The sequence below is a fragment of the Copadichromis virginalis genome, linkage group LG18, assembly GCF_057382275.1.
Source record: "Copadichromis virginalis isolate Kocher_CV1m ecotype Utaka linkage group LG18, C_Virginalis_male_GT1.1, whole genome shotgun sequence".
Taxonomy (NCBI): domain Eukaryota; kingdom Metazoa; phylum Chordata; class Actinopteri; order Cichliformes; family Cichlidae; genus Copadichromis; species Copadichromis virginalis.
In genome coordinates, this window is record NC_140635.1 from 18,855,510 (window position 1) to 18,877,196 (window position 21,687).

The 21,687-nt window shown below is 40.4% G+C and overlaps 2 protein-coding genes across 2 annotated transcripts in view; both read left to right on the plus strand.

The window, feature by feature from the left end:
* LOC146687668 (solute carrier family 22 member 23-like) overlaps positions 1–15,547 on the plus strand; it is a 38,038-nt gene extending 22,491 nt beyond the window's left edge. The window contains exons 4-10 of the mRNA XM_085438431.1: positions 2,682–2,850; positions 4,841–4,968; positions 6,701–6,803; positions 8,293–8,528; positions 9,437–9,469; positions 10,262–10,385; positions 11,090–15,547. Coding sequence (XP_085294557.1) covers positions 2,682–2,850; positions 4,841–4,968; positions 6,701–6,803; positions 8,293–8,528; positions 9,437–9,469; positions 10,262–10,385; positions 11,090–12,482 — 2,186 coding nt within the window. The 3' untranslated portion in view covers positions 12,483–15,547. The remainder of the gene's footprint in view (positions 1–2,681; positions 2,851–4,840; positions 4,969–6,700; positions 6,804–8,292; positions 8,529–9,436; positions 9,470–10,261; positions 10,386–11,089) is intronic.
* Positions 15,548–16,318: 771 nt separating this feature from the next.
* LOC146687669 (tubulin beta-2A chain) lies at positions 16,319–20,874 on the plus strand. Its single transcript, XM_085440389.1, has 4 exons — positions 16,319–16,548; positions 16,952–17,060; positions 18,157–18,267; positions 19,482–20,874. Exons 1-4 carry the CDS (start codon positions 16,492–16,494, stop codon positions 20,564–20,566), a joined length of 1,362 nt encoding a protein of 453 aa, XP_085296515.1. The 5' UTR covers positions 16,319–16,491; the 3' UTR covers positions 20,567–20,874.
* The last annotated feature ends 813 nt before the right edge of the window (positions 20,875–21,687 follow it).

Consider the following 21,687-nt stretch of genomic DNA (forward strand, 5'->3'; position numbering starts at 1 on the left):
CAGGAGCGCTGTAATTGATTCATTGTTTCTTTAGTCGGGGGAAATGATATTTAATGAGCAGACGCGAGATGTGTTTTAATTGCTGAGTGAATCCGAGAACTCCTTGGTGATTCAAAATCAAAATATATTGATGCTGAAGCGTAGGTATTCAGAGCAAAGTGTGGGAAACGTGATGAGAAGAAGGGCGTAATTGATCAATGGCAGCCTTGTGCCTTGTGATGCCTGCAAGAGGGCTAAAAGACAAATGCCGGATCTGCTTCACCCCATTAATAACTTTGATGAGCTGATGATTAAACACATAGGCTACACAGTCAATCTTCTTAAAGGGTTTTACTTTTATTTATGCAATTAGCTAGCAGCTTTATGCAAGGCAGTTGTGAAATAACAGCTGAGGGTGCAAGACTGCCAAATCTATTGTTTTTCAGCAGTGGCACACACACACATATCAGTGTAGTATTGTACTGTAATGTGGAACAGGAAACATGCACGCGTGCCGCTAAAAGGATAAAGCCATATGTGGCCTGGACCACTCTGAGGTGTTCTGAGTGGTCACATCTTAATGTATCCTCAATGTATCTTGGTTACGTTCTCGCTCATTCTGCAGTCTGAGTTGTGACCAGATCTCAGAAGACGCATTTAAATCCCTGTTACAAAGAGGGACTCATGAGCTACTGGTGAGCTGCTGCACTTTGTGCTTGAGTGTGATTCACATTCTCACATTGCCAAAGTCAGCAAACCAGCCAAATCTTCTTTGGGGATTATCATTGTCATTAATTGGATTTTTAGCCTAATCATTGATGATGTAATTTCTATTTTTTACTAATGGGAGTGGTACAAATACATTTAAATGTTTTTTTTTTCCTATTATCTTTTATGTGTCACTTTTCCGCCACCCTCGGGAGGCCTTTGGTTTCCAAGTTTAGTCAATTTCTTATATGTAACATTAGATTTGTAATTGGTAGATTTATGTCAGTAGGACAGACTCTGCCACAGAGCATTATGGGAATGCTGATCTAGCAGGTTGTGGAGGATTAGGGTCAACATGAGTAAGAAGCTCAGGCCTCTTTTCCACAGCTTCTGCTTCTTATTCTGCATTTAGTTTAATTAAATATCCTTATTGTCATAATTGATATCTTAATGAAGTTTGTGCCGCTTTGCCTAACGCTTTTCCACACCTCACCACGGGATGTACTTTTCTGGTCAGAGTGCATGAGTCTCAGTGCCTCATGCCTTGCGTACATAAATACAAAACCAAAGAATTCAAATCCCATGCGGTCCTTAACCAGTGAGCCGGTGCTATTCTCCCACAGGCACACAGTGAAGGAGTCTTGAGGTTAGTTGGTTCAAACTCAGCAGGTCTTGCACCCATCGCCCTGCTCTCCACTCATTGGCTTTGTCATACCAGCTGCGATAGTGTCTGTGAACAGAGAGCATTATTCATGTCCTCAGAGGGGGGCAAGTCCTAATTGAAATTCCAGTCTTTTCCACTGGAATGAAGTGAAGCAGCCGACATCCACTGTATTATCCTGGGCCTGTCACCTTGAAAGGCCCACTGGAGACGGTTAAAATTCCTGGGTAGAAGAAAAGTGATGTATAACAAAAGGGACCAATGAAGCAAGACAAAAGATTCTGGTTGTATGAGAGAAGCGGCATTACAGCAGCATTGGCTTTCTATGGTGTGGTGTGAACTTCTCCTCTGTACTGCAGTAACTAAAGGGCTGAACTGTCTGTGGTTGCTTGCTGCCAGTGGGGTGTGCATGCTAATGACCGAGTGAATGAATCAGTGCCATTCTGATCGAGGGGAAAGAAGCACAAGGAACCCCTTTCTTGTTTGTTCAGCAGCCTACTGTCTTCATCTCTGTACTGTCTCAGAATAAAAAAAAAAAACTGTACACAGTAAGCACTGGAGTTATATAATTTTCTGACTGATGACTTAAGCGTTTCATTAATTAAATCTCAAAAACTAAGATTAGCACAATAACGTAGCTTCCATCCTCCTGTTTTGAGAAACTAGGAATATTCCAGACTTATTAAAAAGATAACAATTTTCTCGGATGTGTGAGTGTTTTTGGTGTCAACTTAGTTTTACTCTGTGTAAAAAGCCACGCTGCAACAGCAGTAATTTCTGGATTTTAGGATGTGTTGCATTGAAACAATAAACCTCATTTGCTGATGACAGTGCCAGGATCCCTGTTCTGACCTGCCTGCCTCGCCTAGTCAGAGTTGTTGCTCTGTTTTTTTTTTCCCGTTTACTCATCAACTTTGCTCTAGATTGCACATTTCATTCCCCCAAAAGTCAATGAACGCATTATGCTGTTCTCAGTTTTCTCTAAAGTGATTGAAAATATTTTTCTTCATTGCAAAAAGGTAAATATCATCATTATAATGTTACATTTGCCAGGTAATTCAACTGCATATGAATGGGTACAAACATCTCAGAACAACTCATTTATGGGAACCCTTTTATTTGAAGCAACTTCATTTTATTTTGTGCTCCAAAATTTCCAAAGATTTTAGCTAGTTTGAACATACAAAAACTAGTGTCAGTCCCATGTGTCATCTTCCCAAGAAATTTTGAAATTCTGGTATTTCCACTCGTTTTATATCATTTTTCTAAATATGTCTCGACTAGAAAAAAAACACATTGTACTTTTTTCCCTTTTCGTCGTTCTCTTTGCCAGGGATTGAGCTGTGCCTGCCAGGATGGCGATTTTCCATGACCATGGTGGCCAGCTTTGTGGTTTTGGGTGGTCGGCTCTTGATGCCTGGAGTGGCGTACCTCTGTCGCAACTGGCAGGTACTTCAAGCTGTCATCATCTGTCCCCTGCTGCTTATGCTGTCCTACATTTGGTAAGGAAAAGACCTTAGCATTCGCTGCACTTTGGTACCGGGTTATCTTATCTTGATTTTAATATTCTGTTAAACTTAAAATATTTTTTTCAGTTACACAACAGTTTAAAAAAGACACATAGATGCATCCACGGCGATCAGGTGTGACTTGATTTATTGATTTTCCTTTCAGTAAATTAAGCACTGTTTAACAAAAGATACACTTGCAGAGGTTTTTCTTATTATTATTATTTTTACAAGCTTAAAAATAGTACTAAAGTCCAAGCTGAGGTATCTTTTACACTTAAACCTCTGCTTTGACTTTTTCCAAAGCATAAGCAATAAATACACCATTTATTCTACCTCACTGAACACAGTTCTGTAATACTGCTGATGTCTACAAAGATGGCAGGAATAGGTTCAAGGTTCTTTATATATAATATAGATTTTGCCAGAGTTTCAAAGGCCTTGGTATCTTTGATGTCCCTGCAAAACAAAGGGGGTTCTGTTCAGTAACAGTCAGAAGTAATCCAAAGCAAACATCTTGTCAAACATCAGTCTTTGTCATGCAATACACTTTCATTAGCATAAGAAACAGTGTGGAGAAGGGATGGAAATACACCTCGGGCACATGTCAGGTTAGTCATTGTGATTTGGTAAATAAGAAAATGTTGATATGTCCTCAGTTCCATTGTTCTGATCATAAAAAAAAAAAATACAGCATTCATTATCACTCAGCATTTTGATGGCTCAGCTGTTGAATGGGATTTGCAACAGTTGTATGCTGTGACGCAATCATGGCTTTGTTTGCTAAAGACTACACAATTCAAGGACATGAAGCAGGTTGTGAAACTTGTGGAACTTCTGTTGATATCACAAGTTTGGACATTGCACGGTGAACTCAGCCCGAGAGGTTCTCTGTAAACTTTTATTATCAATCCAGCAATCTAACAATCTGTCATGTGATACTGTGTCATCAAAGTGTGATGTCTCTGTCACACAGCACACATTTTTTTTAGCACACAAAAGTTGGCAAGAGCCTTTAAGGTAATTTCCAAAGCTGTGTTAACTTTCCTGATTAACTGTGGCTGACTCTGCAAACATCTGGAATACAGCTGATTTGTCATGATAGCTGTGTGGCAGGCAGGATGAGGACCCAAAATGCAAACTCACGGACTCAGGGGATAAACTCAAAATCACAGCTTTAATGCTGGAAGGCAGATCACAAGAAATACAAAACTTAAACCGGGAACAATAACTAACACTTGCAGAGAGACACAGGGAAATCCACGCAGCTATGAGGGAGACTACGACACAGAACTGAGGGAGACGCAGACATAAATACACAGAGGGTTAACGAGGGAAGTGGGAGCACACGGGGAACACAGCTGACACAGATAATCATAACGAGACAGGGCAGGAGTGAACACAACATGACGCATACTGACGAGAGACTGTCAAAGTAAAACAGGAAGTACACAGAGGTTCAGACAGGAGGAGAGAGCACGGGGAGAACACAGACATAACAGGCTGGGGGAAACATGGAATAAAACACGAAAGGGGGCAAGGGCTCATGAATACATAGAGGGGCACACAGGGGGTGAGAGTCACAAAGGGAAAGCACACAGGGAACAACATAACAGGGCAACTCAGGAAACAGAACCTAAACAGGGAACTGAATACAAAAATACAAGAGAACTAAGAATACTGGGCCAACACGGCCCAGGACCATGACATGATTAGGTTGAAAATTTAAACACTGCAGGTGATCTAATGACGTTGGGTGAGGAGGGGGAGAGGGATAGTTGCAAACCACACATGTGGAAAATGATGAAACCTGCACATCTACTTTGTAGACAGAGGTTCATCCAAATGCAGCACCAGTCGTTATGTTATTGACTGTCTTCATATACACATGTACTCTTTCTGCAAGCTGATACCTTGACTCATTTTTTCCCCTGACTCATTTTTCATGTCATATTAACAAGGACATCCCCCATCTTTTTGACAGGATCTTCCCTGAGTCACTGCGTTGGCTGCTCGCCACTCAGCAGTACAGTCGCTCCAAGTGGATCATGGGACACATAGTAGAGAAAAATCAAGTGAACGTGGAGCTTGACCCAGAGAACATCCTCACAGGTAATGAATCCTTCAACAGTAATTTAAAGATATCAGACTCAATGTCTGCATTTTATATTTTGATATGTTTTGCGCGACATACTGCTTCCCTGCAAAGGTGTCTGCTAGGCCTTTATTTTGAATGGCGTGGTCTGCATTGTTATTCCCAGCTTCGCTTATCCAAATGAGACAGATTGACAAGGTTATATACATTTCCCATCTTGCTAACACAGAAATAATCCACTACAAAGGTAGCATTGGGTGTTGAACATTGGATTATGGCACTCTCAAATGTTCATTAATATCATTATAGCTTGGATGGGTGGACATGAGCTGACACAATAGTGGGCAGATGGCAGATGGTTGTAGGTCAGGCATTTGACCCCATGTTAACTGTACTCAGACCAGCCAGAACAAAGCAGTTTGGATTGTGTTGTTGTGAAAATCAATAGCAGATTTGTATAAGTGTTTGTTTATTATATATACTTTGTTTCCCTGTTTTTGTCCTGCCATTGCGTAGTTATCACTCCTTTTTGAAAAATGATGGAAGGGAAGTGCCACTATGAGATAAAAGGCTTTAAGAGGAGCCACAGTGTGAAATTGACTGCATATTTTTAGAAGTCGGAGTCTCTGTGCTGACCCTTAGCATTTAGGGACATAAGTGCATTACCATAGACATAGATTTATCTTTTTTTTTTATGTACAAACTTCCCCATACGGTAGAGAAGCATGAGCTATTTCTCTACTTTCAATTGCTCAGCACTAAATTATGCTATAGAAGCAGACTGAAGCATGTCTTATTCATGTAGAACAATTTACTTGATCCCCTTTGAAAAAGTGGAATGATTTGCACAGCTCTGAGCACAGTTGATCTTACTCAGGGGATCACTGGAAAACCTGAGTGGTTAGCCAGAGATAACCTTCGCATGCCTGAGTCAATGTGAAAAATGAACTAGCATGAGGCAGAGGTGTGTTACTGTGGCAACCTGCAGACTGATACCAAAACATTAAGTGTGTTATATCATGTATCACGAGCAGCTCAGGGGTGTTGCCCGCTGGTAGCTGCTCTCCTGTTAGTGTTACCATACCTGTTTGACAAAGCTGTGGGATGGTACCTGTGTGGAATGAATGAGCTCACCAAAACATAGAGTTTCTGTGGTTTCAAACCCAGATAACTGTCCAACTTTTACTCATTATATTTACAGTACTGTCATTCAAATACAAAACTTTCCAGAACCCTATTCTTTAGAAGGGTTTGAAACATTTGAATTTTGCCTACACTTTAAGGTAATTCTACTTAGTTTATTATTCAGGTTTGTGTACTACTGTACTGCAGTGCAACAACAGATGGATGTTGACTTTTCAATCGAAATGCCAGGAAAAAAAAAAGAAATATTCTACCACTTTCACTTTCATTTCATTCCTTTTTCAATGTATTTATTAAATAAATAACAGTTTGTTAATTTCTCTAATGTTAGATAGGAAGCACTTGGTGAATGAGGCAACTTGTATAAAATGCTTTGAGTGCTCAAGAGGAGTAGAATAGTGTTATATAAGAATAGAATAGAATAGAATCGAATAGAAGTATCCTTTATTTAATGTCCCTCAGTGGGGAAATAAGAACCAGCCCGGTTGTATATGTGAAACAGTAAATAGGGGGGGAAAAGAAACAAATGTGAGTTCTATAATTTTTATGATATTTTTTTTTATTTTTGGCAAAGCTTTAATAATATCTGTGTTTTCCTGTTCCCAGAACTACAAAGATCTCTTCAACAGAGGCCCAAGAAAACATGCATTGTGAAAATGGTTGGGACGAGGACCCTTTGGAAGAATATCGTTGTGCTCTGTGTCACCTCGTAAGTGGCTGTCTTAAAATGTAAAAATAATTCTGTGTTAAAGAATGCAAATCATTTAAATCATGTAATTATTTGAAATGGTAGATCAGTGACATAAATCAAGAAGCTGTATCTTTATTTGTGTCTCTAACTTTTTCTGATAATTGTTCACCTTGAATTTGATGCTAGGATCATTTAAAAAGAGAGTTCTTATTTTAATGCATTTTAACACTCTGTAAGCATGAAGCCAAGTGTGTGGTTATGAAAGCATAATGCTTTGCTTCCTTGATATAGGATTTCTGCTGCAGTTTGCAGACTCTTTTCTGTCATATTTTTAGTTTTATAATGTAATGATTCACATTTTTCAGTCGGTCACAGTACTCGACTACAGGCACGCTGGTTTAGCCTCTGGACTCTTGTACTGCAGACTTATGCAGTTGTAATACATGTGTACTGTGTAATGAGCAAGTATTTCGCTAAAAAACATGTGAATGGGGACAATCATCTCTCCAAAACCCATGTACTGTAATAATATACAGCGCTAACAGTGCCTTTGCAGATGTGTTTGTTTTCCATGCCAAGTGCACTAATGCCCTCTTAAAGCCTTTTAGATAATTGCTTTTGAAGTTTGGCGCAATAGTGATTGATTTAAAAAGGAAAAAAAACACAGACGTGTATACTGGTAACAAGCCAATCACCCTCCTCTTTAACCCAAGACACACAGAAACATCATTTCCTGTTTCTAACACATGTAGTCTAATGTACATAAAGTTCATTTTCAGTCCAACATAGGATCCAATAAAGGGTCTGCTTTTTGCTTTTTCCAGTCTATTCTGCCTTTTTGAGAACAGGGTTATATGTGTCAGTGTGCTAACGAGGGTGTGTGTGTGTTTGTGAGTGTGTCAGGACTTGAAAAGATGTATATAATACAGGTACTTGGAGTGCAATGCCACTCAGACCTGCCATTTTGTGGAGTCAAGATGCCACTATTAACCTGCGGGCTGGATAGAGGATTGATCTTTAGCTGTTTCTTCTTTTGTCCTTCCATATTTGTGCTGCTCTCTCTTTTCATCTCCAATGGACTCTTCCTTCGATCTGAGACCTCATCTCTTGTCTGGCAGACCGAGCTCTACCTCTGCTTTGGTGCACAGTGTCCCTGATTCCCTGTTTGCATAAATTTTACATGAGCTTTGTCCTTATGAAACATTAGACAACTCGGAAGGAGGGTGTGAGGGCTTGCTTTTGTTTGTTTTTTTTGTGTGTACATAGGGTGTGTTTCTGTGTGCCAATAAATCCATGTTTACACATGTGAGGTTTTTGGGGTTTTTTTTTTTCAAAATACACTGAGATTAGAGAAAGCATGAAATAAAGCGGCTCTTCACTGCTTTACACAGTTTACTTAGTACCCTTACGAAAGATGTAGTTCAGTGTCTCCTGATGTAGCCGTTGTATTGCTTGAGATGTCGCTTTTTTTGACTTGCTTTTCTCTTTTCTCTGTTTTTTTATTCAGGTTAACTGGTTATGGGATCCACCACTGCTTTGCCCGCAGCATGATGGATCCTGAAGCTCAGGGAACCACCATATTCCCTGACTTCTATACACACTATTACACAATGGCAGGCATCGCGGTTGCATCATGCATTGCACTATGTCCAGCGGTCTGCCTGATGGGCCGTCGCGGTGGCCTTCTTCTGTTTATGATCATCACTGCCCTCGCATCTCTGCTGCAGTTGGGTCTACTTAACTGTGAGTATTACATAGGAACTCCTATAACATGAAAAAGCTCTAGCGGTTCTTGAGGAGGCCACTCTCATGCAGTTTATTGAGATTGACTATGGTCTAAAGTCCACAATATAAAACCCCCCAAAAAGAACTCTTAGTCACATAAATCGAAGCAATAGTTTAACATTTTGGGAAATAAAGTTAGATCAAAATCAGCAAAATCTGAGATCTGTTAGTTAAAATGCAGTCTCAACTCAACAGAGTTAGCAAAAAGCAAGGCCAACCAGCCAGCCTGGCTGTGTAAATGAAAAAAGGCCACATGGAGAGCACATTGTTATGCTTGTATCAATAACTACAGTGGTAACTATAAGGTAATTTACTCAATATAAACAAAGCAAAAGTAACAACAGCAACAAAAACAGAACCCATAGAAATGTGTATACTTCACAGATATTTTTAAAGAACAACTGTGAGTAATAAATGTAATTCTGTCATGCTACCTAATACTGAGCTATTCCTTCTCCCAATTCTAACATTTTTACAAATGTTGTGTAAATGACACATGCTTACAAGTGCATACATCTAAAAAAAAAAAAAAGTCCTACATTTTTGCTATTCATGGACACATTAAACATGATGGTTGTTACGAGATTTGCTACCTTTAGTTGTTTTGTCCCTGTTCAGTCCCTGAACTTGATTACATTGTCAGTGAGTACCAGAAGTGCCTCAGATGATCAAAACAGCCAGCAACAGTTTATTCAGTTACAAACGAGTTACACTTAATGTTTAACCTGAGTCAACACATCAAGGTTATGCTCATGTTCTATTTTCCCTTTGTTACGCTGTGCTGAAAGGCTTAGCTCAACATGTGTTAATTCTCACTATTTGTCACTCTTTTCTAATGATTCCTCATATTTTCAATATTTTTCTAGTGTTGGGGAAATACAGTGAACACCTGAAAATAAGTAAGTCTATCTGTTCATATATACTCATATATTCATATATATTCATAAGTGTTGCATTTTGTAAAAATATTAGCTTATGTTTTATATATATATATCTCAATCTCATAACTCAGACTGTTGCATTCCTTGAGGTTTAGGAAAATATGCTTCATGCAGATACCCAGCATTTTGTCAGGCCTATGCAAGCCTTGTGGAGACTCATGATGAAGTTCTAGGCTCTCTTTTTATTTATTTATTTATCCCCTTATGTTAAAGAGGGCGAGCCTCTTTGTTACAGAACCATGAACTCACCACCAGCCTTCCTTTACTTTTCTCTTCTGTTTATCCATCGCCTGTAATCTCTCCACACTAATCCCCCTGTGGTAAGCGAGAGCTGATTTCAGGGTAGTTCTCCTCTACACCTCTTTATGCCATTATGCCATCTTTAGTATGTCTTATTTGTAAAACACCCTATTTAAACCGTCTTTGGGCTAAATTGGCTCATTGTTTGCAGATTCATTTCTCAACAGCTCCTCATTCTATATCTCTTTTTGTTGAATTTACATCAAAACAAAAGCTAAAATAATAGCCTTTGTTGTCATTGCATTGCCTGATCTAACTCCATTGAATTTACCAGAATTGTTGTAACATTATAATTTTTGAAAATACTAATTTTGGCAAATACTTGCAATCATTTTCCCTGAAAAGTAAATTTAACACATTTTTACATATAAACCACTGTTGTCCTTTCACTGATTACACAGCATACTGAGTGAAGAATCTCCATGTTTGTGTCTCCTGATTCTGTTGCAGATACCACAAGTACAATGAATACGCATTTCACCATTGGCTTCTCCGCTATCGGTATGTTCTCCTCCCACGCAGTCAGCGCCCTGAGCATCTTCTTCTGTGCTGAGATCACTCCCACTGTGATCAGGTAAACCCACTGCAAGAGCAAGACCGTACCACCAGAGGAGGGGAGATAATGTGGAAAATGTGTTCTTATTTTGCAGAGGAGTAAAACAATATTCAGGCTGACAAGTGTTTCACAATTCAAAATCTTTGTTTTAAAAATCTGTTTCATTGTTCTGGAGAACTTATAATTCATTTTTTAGTGTAGCTGTTGTTTTTGTTTTTAATCGTGACCATCCATTCTGCTCCTCCTCCTGTTTAATATCGGTATGAAATTCCTGAACTGCTAGAAAAGACAGACTCACAACTCCGTATCAAATGTAATCCACAACTTGCACAAATTATCTAGCCTTTTGAGGATGTGTGACACAGCACTTGATGTATAAAAATATAGTTTTTTTTAAAGCATTGCTCTGCTAACAATGTGTGAAGTGCACCATCTAGTGGCCAACTTTGGCAATGACAGGAAAGCGAATTTGAACATGGGGTAGAGGGTGTAGACGGTGCTGCAGCACTCTCTGCTGCTCCTCGGGAAAAAGGCAGAAAAGAAGAGGAGGGTAAAACAAAACTGCTTTTAAATACCAGATTTAGCTTTCCAGAACAACGTGCAGGTTGTGATTCACTTAAATTGCAGTAATTTCAATATTTGTGAGAGGTTTTAAAGGTTTGTGAGGTCATCCCAATTTTCTATTGATATTACAAGCTAATAAATATTCTGTCTTCCCATAGGGGTGGTGGTTTAGGCTTGGTCCTGGCCAGCGCTGGCTTTGGCATGCTTACTGAACCCATCATGGAACTCCACAATCAGAAGGGCTATTTCCTTCATCACATAATTTTTGCCTGCTGCACTCTCATCTGTATCATCTGCATTCTCCTGTTGCCTGAAACGCGCAATCAGCCACTCCCCGAGACCCTGGCTGATGTCGAGAACTACACCCGTCCACCCCTGCTTCCCCCGAGGAAACCTGGATTGCTGCACACGTCTGACAGCACCAGGGACTACACAAGAGTGCGTGACACACCACTTCATGAAGCGCCCATCATCATCATGGACTCTACTGCCTCTTCAGCTATTGATTTGACTGGAGGTATGCAGTTAATCGAGATGCACTCCTTTGTGGCTGGCCCTAAAGATCCCAACGGTCACTCGGTTTCATCTTCATCTGCGGGCAACATGATGACACTGGGTAAAGACGCCGTCACACAGGGCAGTAAAGAGCACCTGCTGTCTTCCACTCCTTTACACAAAGCCCCATGTGTCACAGACCCACTTTTAGCTGCTGCAGAAGAACCTCCTGCAATCGTCCTGGAGTCTGTGGAACCACTGTTAGATTCATCCCTACCTGAAATGAATGACAGTGGTGAATCCCCAACAAGAGAAGCAGAAATTACACCTGCTGCTTCATTGGATTCTTCCACTCCCCCCGTCCCTCAAACTGTACCCTCCTCTTTGCTGATCTGCACCACGCCCATCATCGAGCCCCCACCGAGCTCCACTTTAAAATCTCCGAACCCGCTGGATAATGACATCGAAAATATAAGCACAACATCTGACCCGCCTTTGCTCAAGGATACTCACGCCACTTCAGCGGGTTCTCCTTCTCCCCCTTCCATAAGAGACAGTCCTCCTTCTTCTATGGATGGAGGAGATGAGGATTTATCTCCTCCTTCCGTAAGAGATCAACCCACCCTCCTTCTCATAGACTCCCGGCCACCTCAGTTAGATTCTACCTCTCCCTGCGTTGAAGAAAAATACGTTTTACCTCCAAACACACCTCCTCCATGCATTGACTCAGAGGACTCTTCCACTCGCGCTGTCATAAATACAGTCAACAATGCAGCACAGTCTCCTTCCATTCTCCCCGTCACAGACATTGCACGTAGCTCCACTCTAGAATCAACCACTCTGACTGTCACAGACACTGAACCACGATCAGCCGCTCGCCTCGTCTTAGATTCAGTACCATCTTCCATCACAGATTCAGCCTCCACAGACGCAACTCCCTCCTCTCTAATGGACTGGACGGTGTCCTCCCCCATAGACTCGGGTGTTCTCTCGATCAGGGACAGGGACAGTGCCAGCACAGAAAACAGCACTGTCAACGGCATGGCATCATCGTGATCCACTTCTTCAGCCAGGAATTGAAGCTTTAATTGTCTCACCAGGAGGCAGCCACCCACATGAACATTGCATCAATGGGAACAGGAACTGGCCTGCTTAGACTGCAGGCACTTAATGAAGACTGTTCCCCACCTGGAGTTGAGTTAACATGTTTGCAAAGTTTCATTTTTTTTTGGTTTTGTTTTGTTTTGGGTGTTTTTGTATTTAGTTTTTTCAGTGCTGCTGCACCCTTCTGTGCATTTAGCCACCTAATGAGACCATGCAAGCGGGAGAATGCCACAGGCTGGTATGTGACAATGTGACAGTAACTTCTGCGCTTCGTTGAATGTCACTGGAAATCACCAGCGTTTTAACTACTCTGACGTAAATGTAAGAGACTTAAAGCAATTCCCATAATTACTGAGACGTGTCATCAGCACTGGGGAAGAAATGCAATGGTACTAATAGCAAACAAACAAACAAAAATCACTGGTACTTGTGCTCAAAGGTAATGTCAAGATATTTGTACAAAAAGGTTGCTTTATATGTATGGACAAGTAAATCTGAATGTTACAAAGTGCTTTTTGTTGCTATAGAGGTAAGCAATCAGAATTGGAATAGTTTTTTTTTTCTTAAAAAGAAAATGCCAAAAAACTACCCTGACCAAAATAAAGTGTAGAAATAGTGCCAAAACTTTAGTGATATAGTATTTGCCTGTTTGGGAGAATACTGTTAAGTGCTCTCTCCTGCTATAGGCTATATGTGGATACCTATTCCAAAACTAGGAAGTAAAGAAGAAGAATGAACAATTTATCACCATTTGATGAATTAAAATTGACAGAAAGCATATCTGTGATGCATATGAGCAGTGATACTGGTGAAAAAGAATGACCCACATTTTGTCGGTCAGAAGAAACTTTTATTTTTCCAATCATTCAAGCCAATGAAATTTATGGTATGCAAATGTTTTTTGATTTTTTTTTGTAAATGTATTAATGTAAGTATATTGATAATTACTTGTTACGCTTGATTGTTTTGTTTTTTTTAAATTCAAAGTATTGTTTTGAATAATCTCTCATGGCGTGCCCTTATTGTACAGAGCTATACTTCATTCTTACAGTATTTGTGGCACCTCGGTGTGGTGGCACTTTATCTTTCGAAGTGGGGACTAAGCATGAAAATTTATTGTGAATGTGTCGGCAACAAACAAAAAAGCTTAAAAAAAAAGAAGAAGAAGAGAAAAAAAATAATTTCCTAAAAAAAAAAATTATTTTTGAACCTAAACCCGAAAATGTTTGACGCGATTGCCAAATGTCGCAGCACCACTAACCTTGTGTTTTCCGAATCGTGGTCCGACATTAAGAGCTTACTAACATCGGGGTGTTCATACTTTCACATGCACAACTAAGTTTACCTTAAAAGAAGGAAAAAAAAATGCAATACTTCTTACATTTGTCAAAACGACATTTTAAAAATACAGGTCACAACCGTTCAGTCAGATTAACCGACTGATATTCTTAAATTGATAGACTTTTGCTTGAGGAGGCACTTTTCCTTCCAAAGCCCATGTCCGTCTGCGGACAACATTATACTTGACTTAAATGTGTGTGAAACTTGACAGTTGTTGTAGTACTTTGTGCTTTGGAGGTTGTAATATTTGTCTAAGGAAGGATGTGTGATTACAGATAATCCACTGTTTACAACAATCCTCGTAATAATGATCATTATTATTAATAATAATAATAATTACACTGTACTGTAAAACTTTAGAGCCAACTGAGTGATGTGTTGTCATTTCAAATGTGCTAAAATGATCACAGTGTATCATAATTACTTATATCCAGGGAGTATTTGGAGTTCTATTAAGGTGTCATTCAGGAGTCAAACGCAACAGCCGACTTGACGGAAGATTTTCCGTAAACCTTACAGCTACTTCAGTCACTAGAATTAAGTTTTGCTTTTATCAAACTCAACTTTGCACTGACTAAATCCTGCATATCCTTTGATATTTATTTGAATGATTGCGAAAGCCTACCTGTGGTTGTTTTACTCAAATGCAGCTTAAATCGCACCACGATGGCTCCACTTTTTGATTGATCTAGGGTGGCTGTGAACGACGACCATCTAGTCATTAATATTGTTTAAATATTTCTTGAGATCATTTAAACCTGTGTATGCTGTGCTGCTACACGTGAAAGCACAATGACCTGCAATCGTGTGATGTCAGATTTTGTTGGGGTTGACAACACACTTTTCAACATTGTAGACTGCACGCAATAGATCAGCATGCAGTCTACAATGTTGAAAAGGGTGTTGACACTAGATTTAATAAGGAAATCTTGGCATCTGCAGTTGAGAGTGGGTGGGCTGCAGTGGTCAGTAGCTTCATTTTACTCGGAATCCTCCTCGGTGAATGTTGATCTCTCTCTATTTCAGTGTGTATTGCAAAAATTGAAGTGTGTATCAACTAAATCCCACGCGACATCTGTAACGTTAATGACACAGCACGATGCAACCAGTGTCTTCTGAGATATGTTGCTTCCTCACTTTTCTCCCATGCAGATGGGAATAACTACACTTTTTGTTAATAATCCTTTTATTTGACTCTGTTTGAAGCAAAATGAAAGTTTAGTGAAAGTAATCCAAAGCAATGTTAGCACCAGCGATAGAATAGGATTTTTTAATTGTTGGAAAAGCAAGCAAAAAAGAGGAGGAAGAAGAAGATTATGTCTTTTGTAAATACGGTAAATGTGTGGAAACATCGAGCTTAAATAAGATGAAGGATCCTGGATCTTAGCAAGGACTTGTTTTGAACCCGGCAGATGAAAGTCTCACATAGGACGGCCCCAGTATACACATTTCAGGTGTTGCTTCTCTTAACCATGCGACTTAAGATCTCTTTAAAGGGGAGATTTAAATGAATGTAAAATAAATAAATAAAATGATAACAAAAAAAACAAAAACATGGATTGTACCATTTATAAATTCCAGTTGTTTGGTTTCATATTGTTTTCAGTTTAACAGTCATCATGCACTTGTATATAAGCCATACCTGTTGTTAAAATAAACCACTATTTATTGATCAACTGTTGATATTGATGTGTTTTTATGACATTTATGACTTCTCTGTGTCTTTTTAAAAAATCATTTTAAAGTTAAAGTCTATTCAAGTATTCTAATAATGGCGTTCAAAGAAGATGAAGAAGGGGGGAATGGGCGAACTTGAATGCAGTCTATTATGACTCGAAGCCCTTAGGCTTCAAGTCGTTATAGACAAGCTGAGACATTTCGCAATCAATGGCATCAGAAAGTAGGATTTATAACTCCTCACGTTTCCTGAATGTTAAGATATTTTCCTTTTTAGCCTGCATCAAAGTAATGGAGGTATAGTCACATGGAAAGTTCCCTAGGGTTGACTTTTACCTCTTATCTCTTGAGGACCAGTCCTACATAGAGTCGGTTATTTAATACATTTAGGTAACATACAGTGGCACAACTAGCTGGAGAATCTGTGCCTTCTAAGGAAAGGTTCGCTACTAGCCTTAGCTAAGTCTTAAAACCCACAAAAGCCTTAAAAACTGGGCTCGTTTCTACAGGTAGCTGCTTAAAAGACGACTGGGATGAATCAGCAGCTGCAGTCTGGAGCATTAAACTGGTAAAGTCTGACATCTTCTAATAGCGAAATTAATTATGTGGATCTTTTAAAACATCCCCATTCGAGTGAGAAAGCAGCCCTTTTTTTTATGCTTGCCTGTATGGGACAGGGTGATGTCAGGGCCATGATGCGGCATGATCCGCTGGTCCACTGCATCAAACCGGGGCGCTCCCATTGGCTAACAGGGATGCTGAGGATGCTGCGTTGTGTATAACGTCATCTGACCAGCAGCACGTTTATCTATCTCGCCGGCTCAACACTCACCCGAGAAATGAGGCAAGTCCTGATTTTGAGAAACACCGCGGCAAGACGCTGAAGAGTGGACGCCAGTTAAAGTCGAGAAAGGACGCTGCCTGCACGCATCCGCAGTTCACCATGAGGGAAATCGTTCACATCCAGGCTGGTCAGTGCGGAAATCAGATTGGGGCCAAGGTATAAATGTCTTCATTTAATCTCTGAAGAAGGGATCTAAAGGAGTAATTTTCATTTAAATGTGGAACGTCACCGCGTTTGTGTGCCTTAATAGTTTACAAAGCGCTGTTAGTTCGGCACATTTAAATCGAAGTGATTACAAATCTGTCTTTAAGAGTTTAATATCGATCAATCACGGATTAACATACCTACATGGAGCGGTTCAGTCTGGTTGATCTTTCAGGTGATGTGGCCTGCGCTGCTGCGCGTCATTGTGCTACCAGATGCGCAAAAACTAAAACAAGGCCTGACGCACACACGTCAAACTTGCTTCATGTTTTCGTTTTTGCTGTGTTACTCTAAAAAAATAAGTAAATTAATGATTTTTTTAAAATGCTAATGAATAGTAATGGCTTTGTCTTAGTTCTGGGAGGTGATAAGTGATGAACATGGCATCGATCCAACCGGTAGTTACCAAGGTGACAGTGAGCTGCAGTTGGAGAGGATAAATGTCTACTACAATGAGGCATCAGGTGAGAAGGAAAATGTTGCTTTAATATAAACCACATGCTTGAATTTTCCACTATACACAAAGCAGCTTTTTTAACCACTGATCATTATTCTTGCATGGCCTTATGCTACACAGACCTCATTTGACTGTCACAGTTTGCTCATGTCACTAATTTAGCTGCAGTGGAAACTGGGTTCTGCTATGAGTGAAGGGACACAAATGAGGACAGTGCACCTGCTAAAAATCTCTTTTTCTGTGTCCTTGTCTCACCCCTCCCCCTCTGTCTCTCTATAGGGAGCACAGGTATCTGCAGTCTCAGTATAGCTGAACTCATGCTCAGTATCTGATTTTACTGGTGCCTGTGTTGCAGGTCCTTCTAAATACAACCTGCTTTGTTGCTCACAGCTGTCGTACATCAAGCAGCCAATCAGTGCCTGGTAAATAAAGGCGCAGGGATAATAAAGAATTAGTATTTGTGTTTCATCATTAGGCCTCATGTTTTCGGTCAACATCTCAATCCACATGCACCCAGGGTTGATCCAACCTTTTACTCATCTGCATTGGCAATAAAGGACAACAATCTACCCATATCCTATTTCCCAGCAGCATGCATTATTGATTCTTTGTTTCCACGTTGCATGCCTGCTTCAGTGTCACAGGGGGTAACTACCTAATGCAGACTGAACAAAACAAATTGTCCTTAAAATAAAAAGTGCAGATTCATAAGCAACATTAAAACTTCAGCACTGAGCAAGAAAGTGAAACGAGGCAAAGTCAAGGAAGACTGCTTCTGTGTCTGAATACATCCTGCAAGACTCAGCACTTTGAAAACCCCACTGGTTTAGATTAAGCTGTGCAGCACGCTGCACCAGTTTTGCAAGAAGGGTGACAGGCAGAAAGGGTGGGGCAAGACAAAAAGCAAGAAAAGAACAGAAGACGCTTTGAATTCCCAGCTTAATTGAGAGGCTTGTATCTTTAAGGAAATGCTGCTTGCGAATCTTTTGAAATATGCTGAGGTTTTTCTTCATGGTTTACTGCCGGTGTTGCTGAGGTTACTGAGACTGTTGATATTTCCATCCATTACCCCTCCACATCCCTCCCTGTCCTCGTATTCAAAGGCAGCAAATTTGTGCCCCGAGCCATTCTGGTGGACCTGGAACCAGGAACCATGGATTCAGTTCGCTCTGGTCCATTTGGGCAGCTATTCAGGCCTGACAACTTTGTTTTCGGTGAGTTGACAATAAATCTGGATCAGACCATTCATCCTGAACCGACTCCACATGTGTGAGTCATCCGTGCATGTGTGCAGCATGTGTCTGACCTACTGTCACAGACAATGAAGCTGCACTTCGTTTCCACTGCACTGCACAGTACTATATATTCTGAGCACACAGCTCCTGCAGTCCCTCGGTGATGCATTGCCCATGTGTCGACTGAGACAGCTCTTGTGGTGACTTAGCAAAAATACAGTCTATGTGGAGATTCTGCAGCAGAACACAAAGCAAATAATAATATGAGGGCCAAAAACATTTATCCCAAGATGACAATCTATTTTGTCACTGGATAACAAGTGCTAACAAGTTGAAAATGGCAGATAAATCACTTACTGATGCTTTCCAGAGAAATAAGTTATTTTGAATTACAAATTGGTTGCCAAGTTTTAATCAGCTTTCTAAGAAGTTTTGTAAAACTACACCAAGGCTCACTTTTGTTTTGAGTGAACTGGTAGTGCACACATGGAAATATTATTAAGATGGCAATGCTGATGTTGTTACTTAGAAGATCTAAAATTTCACAACAGCTGCTGTTTTCTTAGCTTGTCGATACATATCAGACAAGTGGGAACCTTTATTATCTTGCCAGTTTCATTTGGCAACGTTTGACAAAATTATGGCAGGTGTTGACCACTGGTCTTAATTTCATGGCGAACCATCCAGTCGATGATTTTCAAGACCAATATAGATACCGATATTCTATGATCTTTGTAGTGCTGTGAATATCTACTGCGTACAGGGAAGTTGAAGAGTGCCCTCTGGTGGACAAACTATGCAGCCACAACACTCATAACATGGTTGAAGGGTGTTTCTCCTGTCTCTTTTATTAATGCTGATACCGATAGACTGGCAAATAGAAAATATCAGCTGATAGTATCAACGTATCGATAAATTGTTGGGCTATAATTATGAATAACTGTAACATATTTTGTATCCAACAACTGACAAGACATATCAAAACTATCAACTTCATCTTGATGCCAGATAAAAAGTTATATAATCACTAATTTATTATGATCCATTGCGTATCACTATTGTCTGTGCAAGACTTCGTGTCAGTCAATTCATTCTTTGGTCACAAATGTAAAACCTTTATGTGTAAAACCTAGATGTATTAACTAAAACAATATTTTTCAACATCAATTGTCTTTAAAAATTATTTCATGCAGGTCAAAGTGGAGCAGGAAATAACTGGGCTAAAGGTCACTACACCGAAGGAGCTGAGCTGGTGGACTCTGTGCTAGATGTGGTGAGAAAGGAGTCCGAAAACTGTGACTGCCTTCAGGGCTTTCAGCTCACCCACTCCCTGGGTGGAGGCACAGGTTCAGGAATGGGCACACTGCTCATCAGCAAAATCCGTGAGGAGTATCCTGATCGCATTATGAACACCTTCAGTGTCATGCCTTCCCCGAAAGTGTCTGACACTGTGGTGGAGCCCTACAATGCCACTCTCTCTGTACACCAGCTAGTGGAAAATACAGATGAGACCTTTAGCATTGATAACGAAGCTTTGTATGATATCTGCTTCCGCACTTTAAAGCTAACCACACCCACCTATGGAGATCTTAACCACCTGGTATCAGCCACCATGAGTGGTGTGACAACGTGTCTCCGCTTCCCTGGACAGCTCAACGCTGACCTCCGTAAGCTAGCTGTCAACATGGTGCCCTTCCCCCGCTTGCATTTCTTCATGCCGGGCTTTGCACCTCTGACAAGCAGGGGCAGTCAGCAGTATCGTGCCCTCTCCGTGCCAGAGCTCACACAGCAAATGTTCGATGCCAAGAACATGATGGCAGCGTGTGACCCCCGTCACGGACGCTACCTCACCGTGGCAGCCATCTTCCGTGGCCGTATGTCAATGAAAGAAGTGGATGAGCAGATGCTGAGTGTGCAAAACAAAAACAGCAGCTACTTTGTGGAATGGATTCCAAATAATGTCAAGACTGCAGTTTGCGACATTCCGCCCCGTGGCCTCAAGATGTCCGCCACCTTCATTGGCAACAGCACCGCCATCCAGGAGCTGTTCAGGAGGATCTCAGAGCAGTTCACCGCCATGTTCCGCCGCAAGGCTTTCCTCCACTGGTACACAGGGGAGGGAATGGATGAGATGGAGTTCACTGAGGCCGAGAGCAACATGAATGACCTTGTGTCTGAGTATCAGCAGTACCAGGATGCCACCGCTGATGAAATGGGTGAATACGAAGAAGATGAAATGGAGGATGATGAAGAAGTCCGCCATGATGTTCACCACTGATTCTAAAACACAACGAGCCAGTTCCTAATAATAACAGCTGTTGGAGTGCAATGAGACCACAAGATGTACACTAGGGATGCTGATTTCAATAAATGTTGTGGTGTGCAGATTATGGTCAACTATAGTTGTTTAGCCTATATTGCGCTGAATATAAATATAGCCTTTACTGACAACGACAGTGAATGGTGTTAGAATCTAAAGTTATCCAAGTCATGCTATGTCAGTGTCAACAAGCAAGTACAGTTTTGTAACAATAACTCAAATGTGCATTCTTTTCCTCATGTCTCTAATAAAAGATCCAGTCTGTACGTCTTGTCAGGTTTCTTTTTTCAAAGGTACATAATGTGCAAAAGCTACGTCGAAATATGTACAACCCACATAGCTCATGACATCTTGATCTATTGCCTTGTTTTGCAAGCAGTTATCAGATTGCCACCCATCCAATCAACGACAAAGAAGCCCAGCCCAAGTAGGAAGGTTCCCAGCAACAGCGAATAAACAGCCTGTACAGTGCACAAAGGAAAGGTTAAAAAATAATTTCAAAGCACACAGTGATCGCTGATAATCTCACACTATAATGCGTAATATCAAAGGAACATGTCAGGGTTGTGACTTTCACACACACACCTTTCAAAGTGCGTGAAAAGTTTTTTAAATTTTTAAAATATTTTATGCTTCTTGACACACCCTAGTCTGAACTGTGAATCCAAAATTTTCCATTGGAGAGAGAGAGAAAAAAAGGAGACAGACAGAATGTCAATAAATAAAATTTTTATTTTGGGTAAATCATCCAGGGAATAACACAGAATACTACTCTGAACCAGTTATCCCAAAGGAAAGAAAACAAGGAAGTTGTTTTTATGACTGAGAAACAGATCTGGCTCGTTACAAGCTTTTAGTCAGATTACCTTACATGGGGCCAAATTACAAATTACAGGTCATAAATTGAGCCACCTTTTTCTTGTATGTCACAAAAGAAGAAAAGTTGATTAGCAAAGTTGCTCAGAGCTGTGTCTACTTTAATGCTTTGTATGTTGACAGCTCAGACTGAGGTTTGAAAAGAAAAACTTTGCAAAGTGATCCACTTCTGTCCACAGAGGAGCAAAGAAACAAAGCAGTAC

Coding starts and splice junctions, on each gene's coding strand:
- LOC146687669 (XM_085440389.1), top strand. CDS start 16,492: ATGAGGGAAATCGTTCACATCCAGGCTGGTCAGTGCGGAAATCAGATT. Junction 16,549..16,951: donor GAAATCAGATTGGGGCCAAG/GTATAAATGTCT, acceptor GCTTTGTCTTAG/TTCTGGGAGGTGATAAGTGA. Junction 17,061..18,156: donor CTACTACAATGAGGCATCAG/GTGAGAAGGAAA, acceptor TCGTATTCAAAG/GCAGCAAATTTGTGCCCCGA.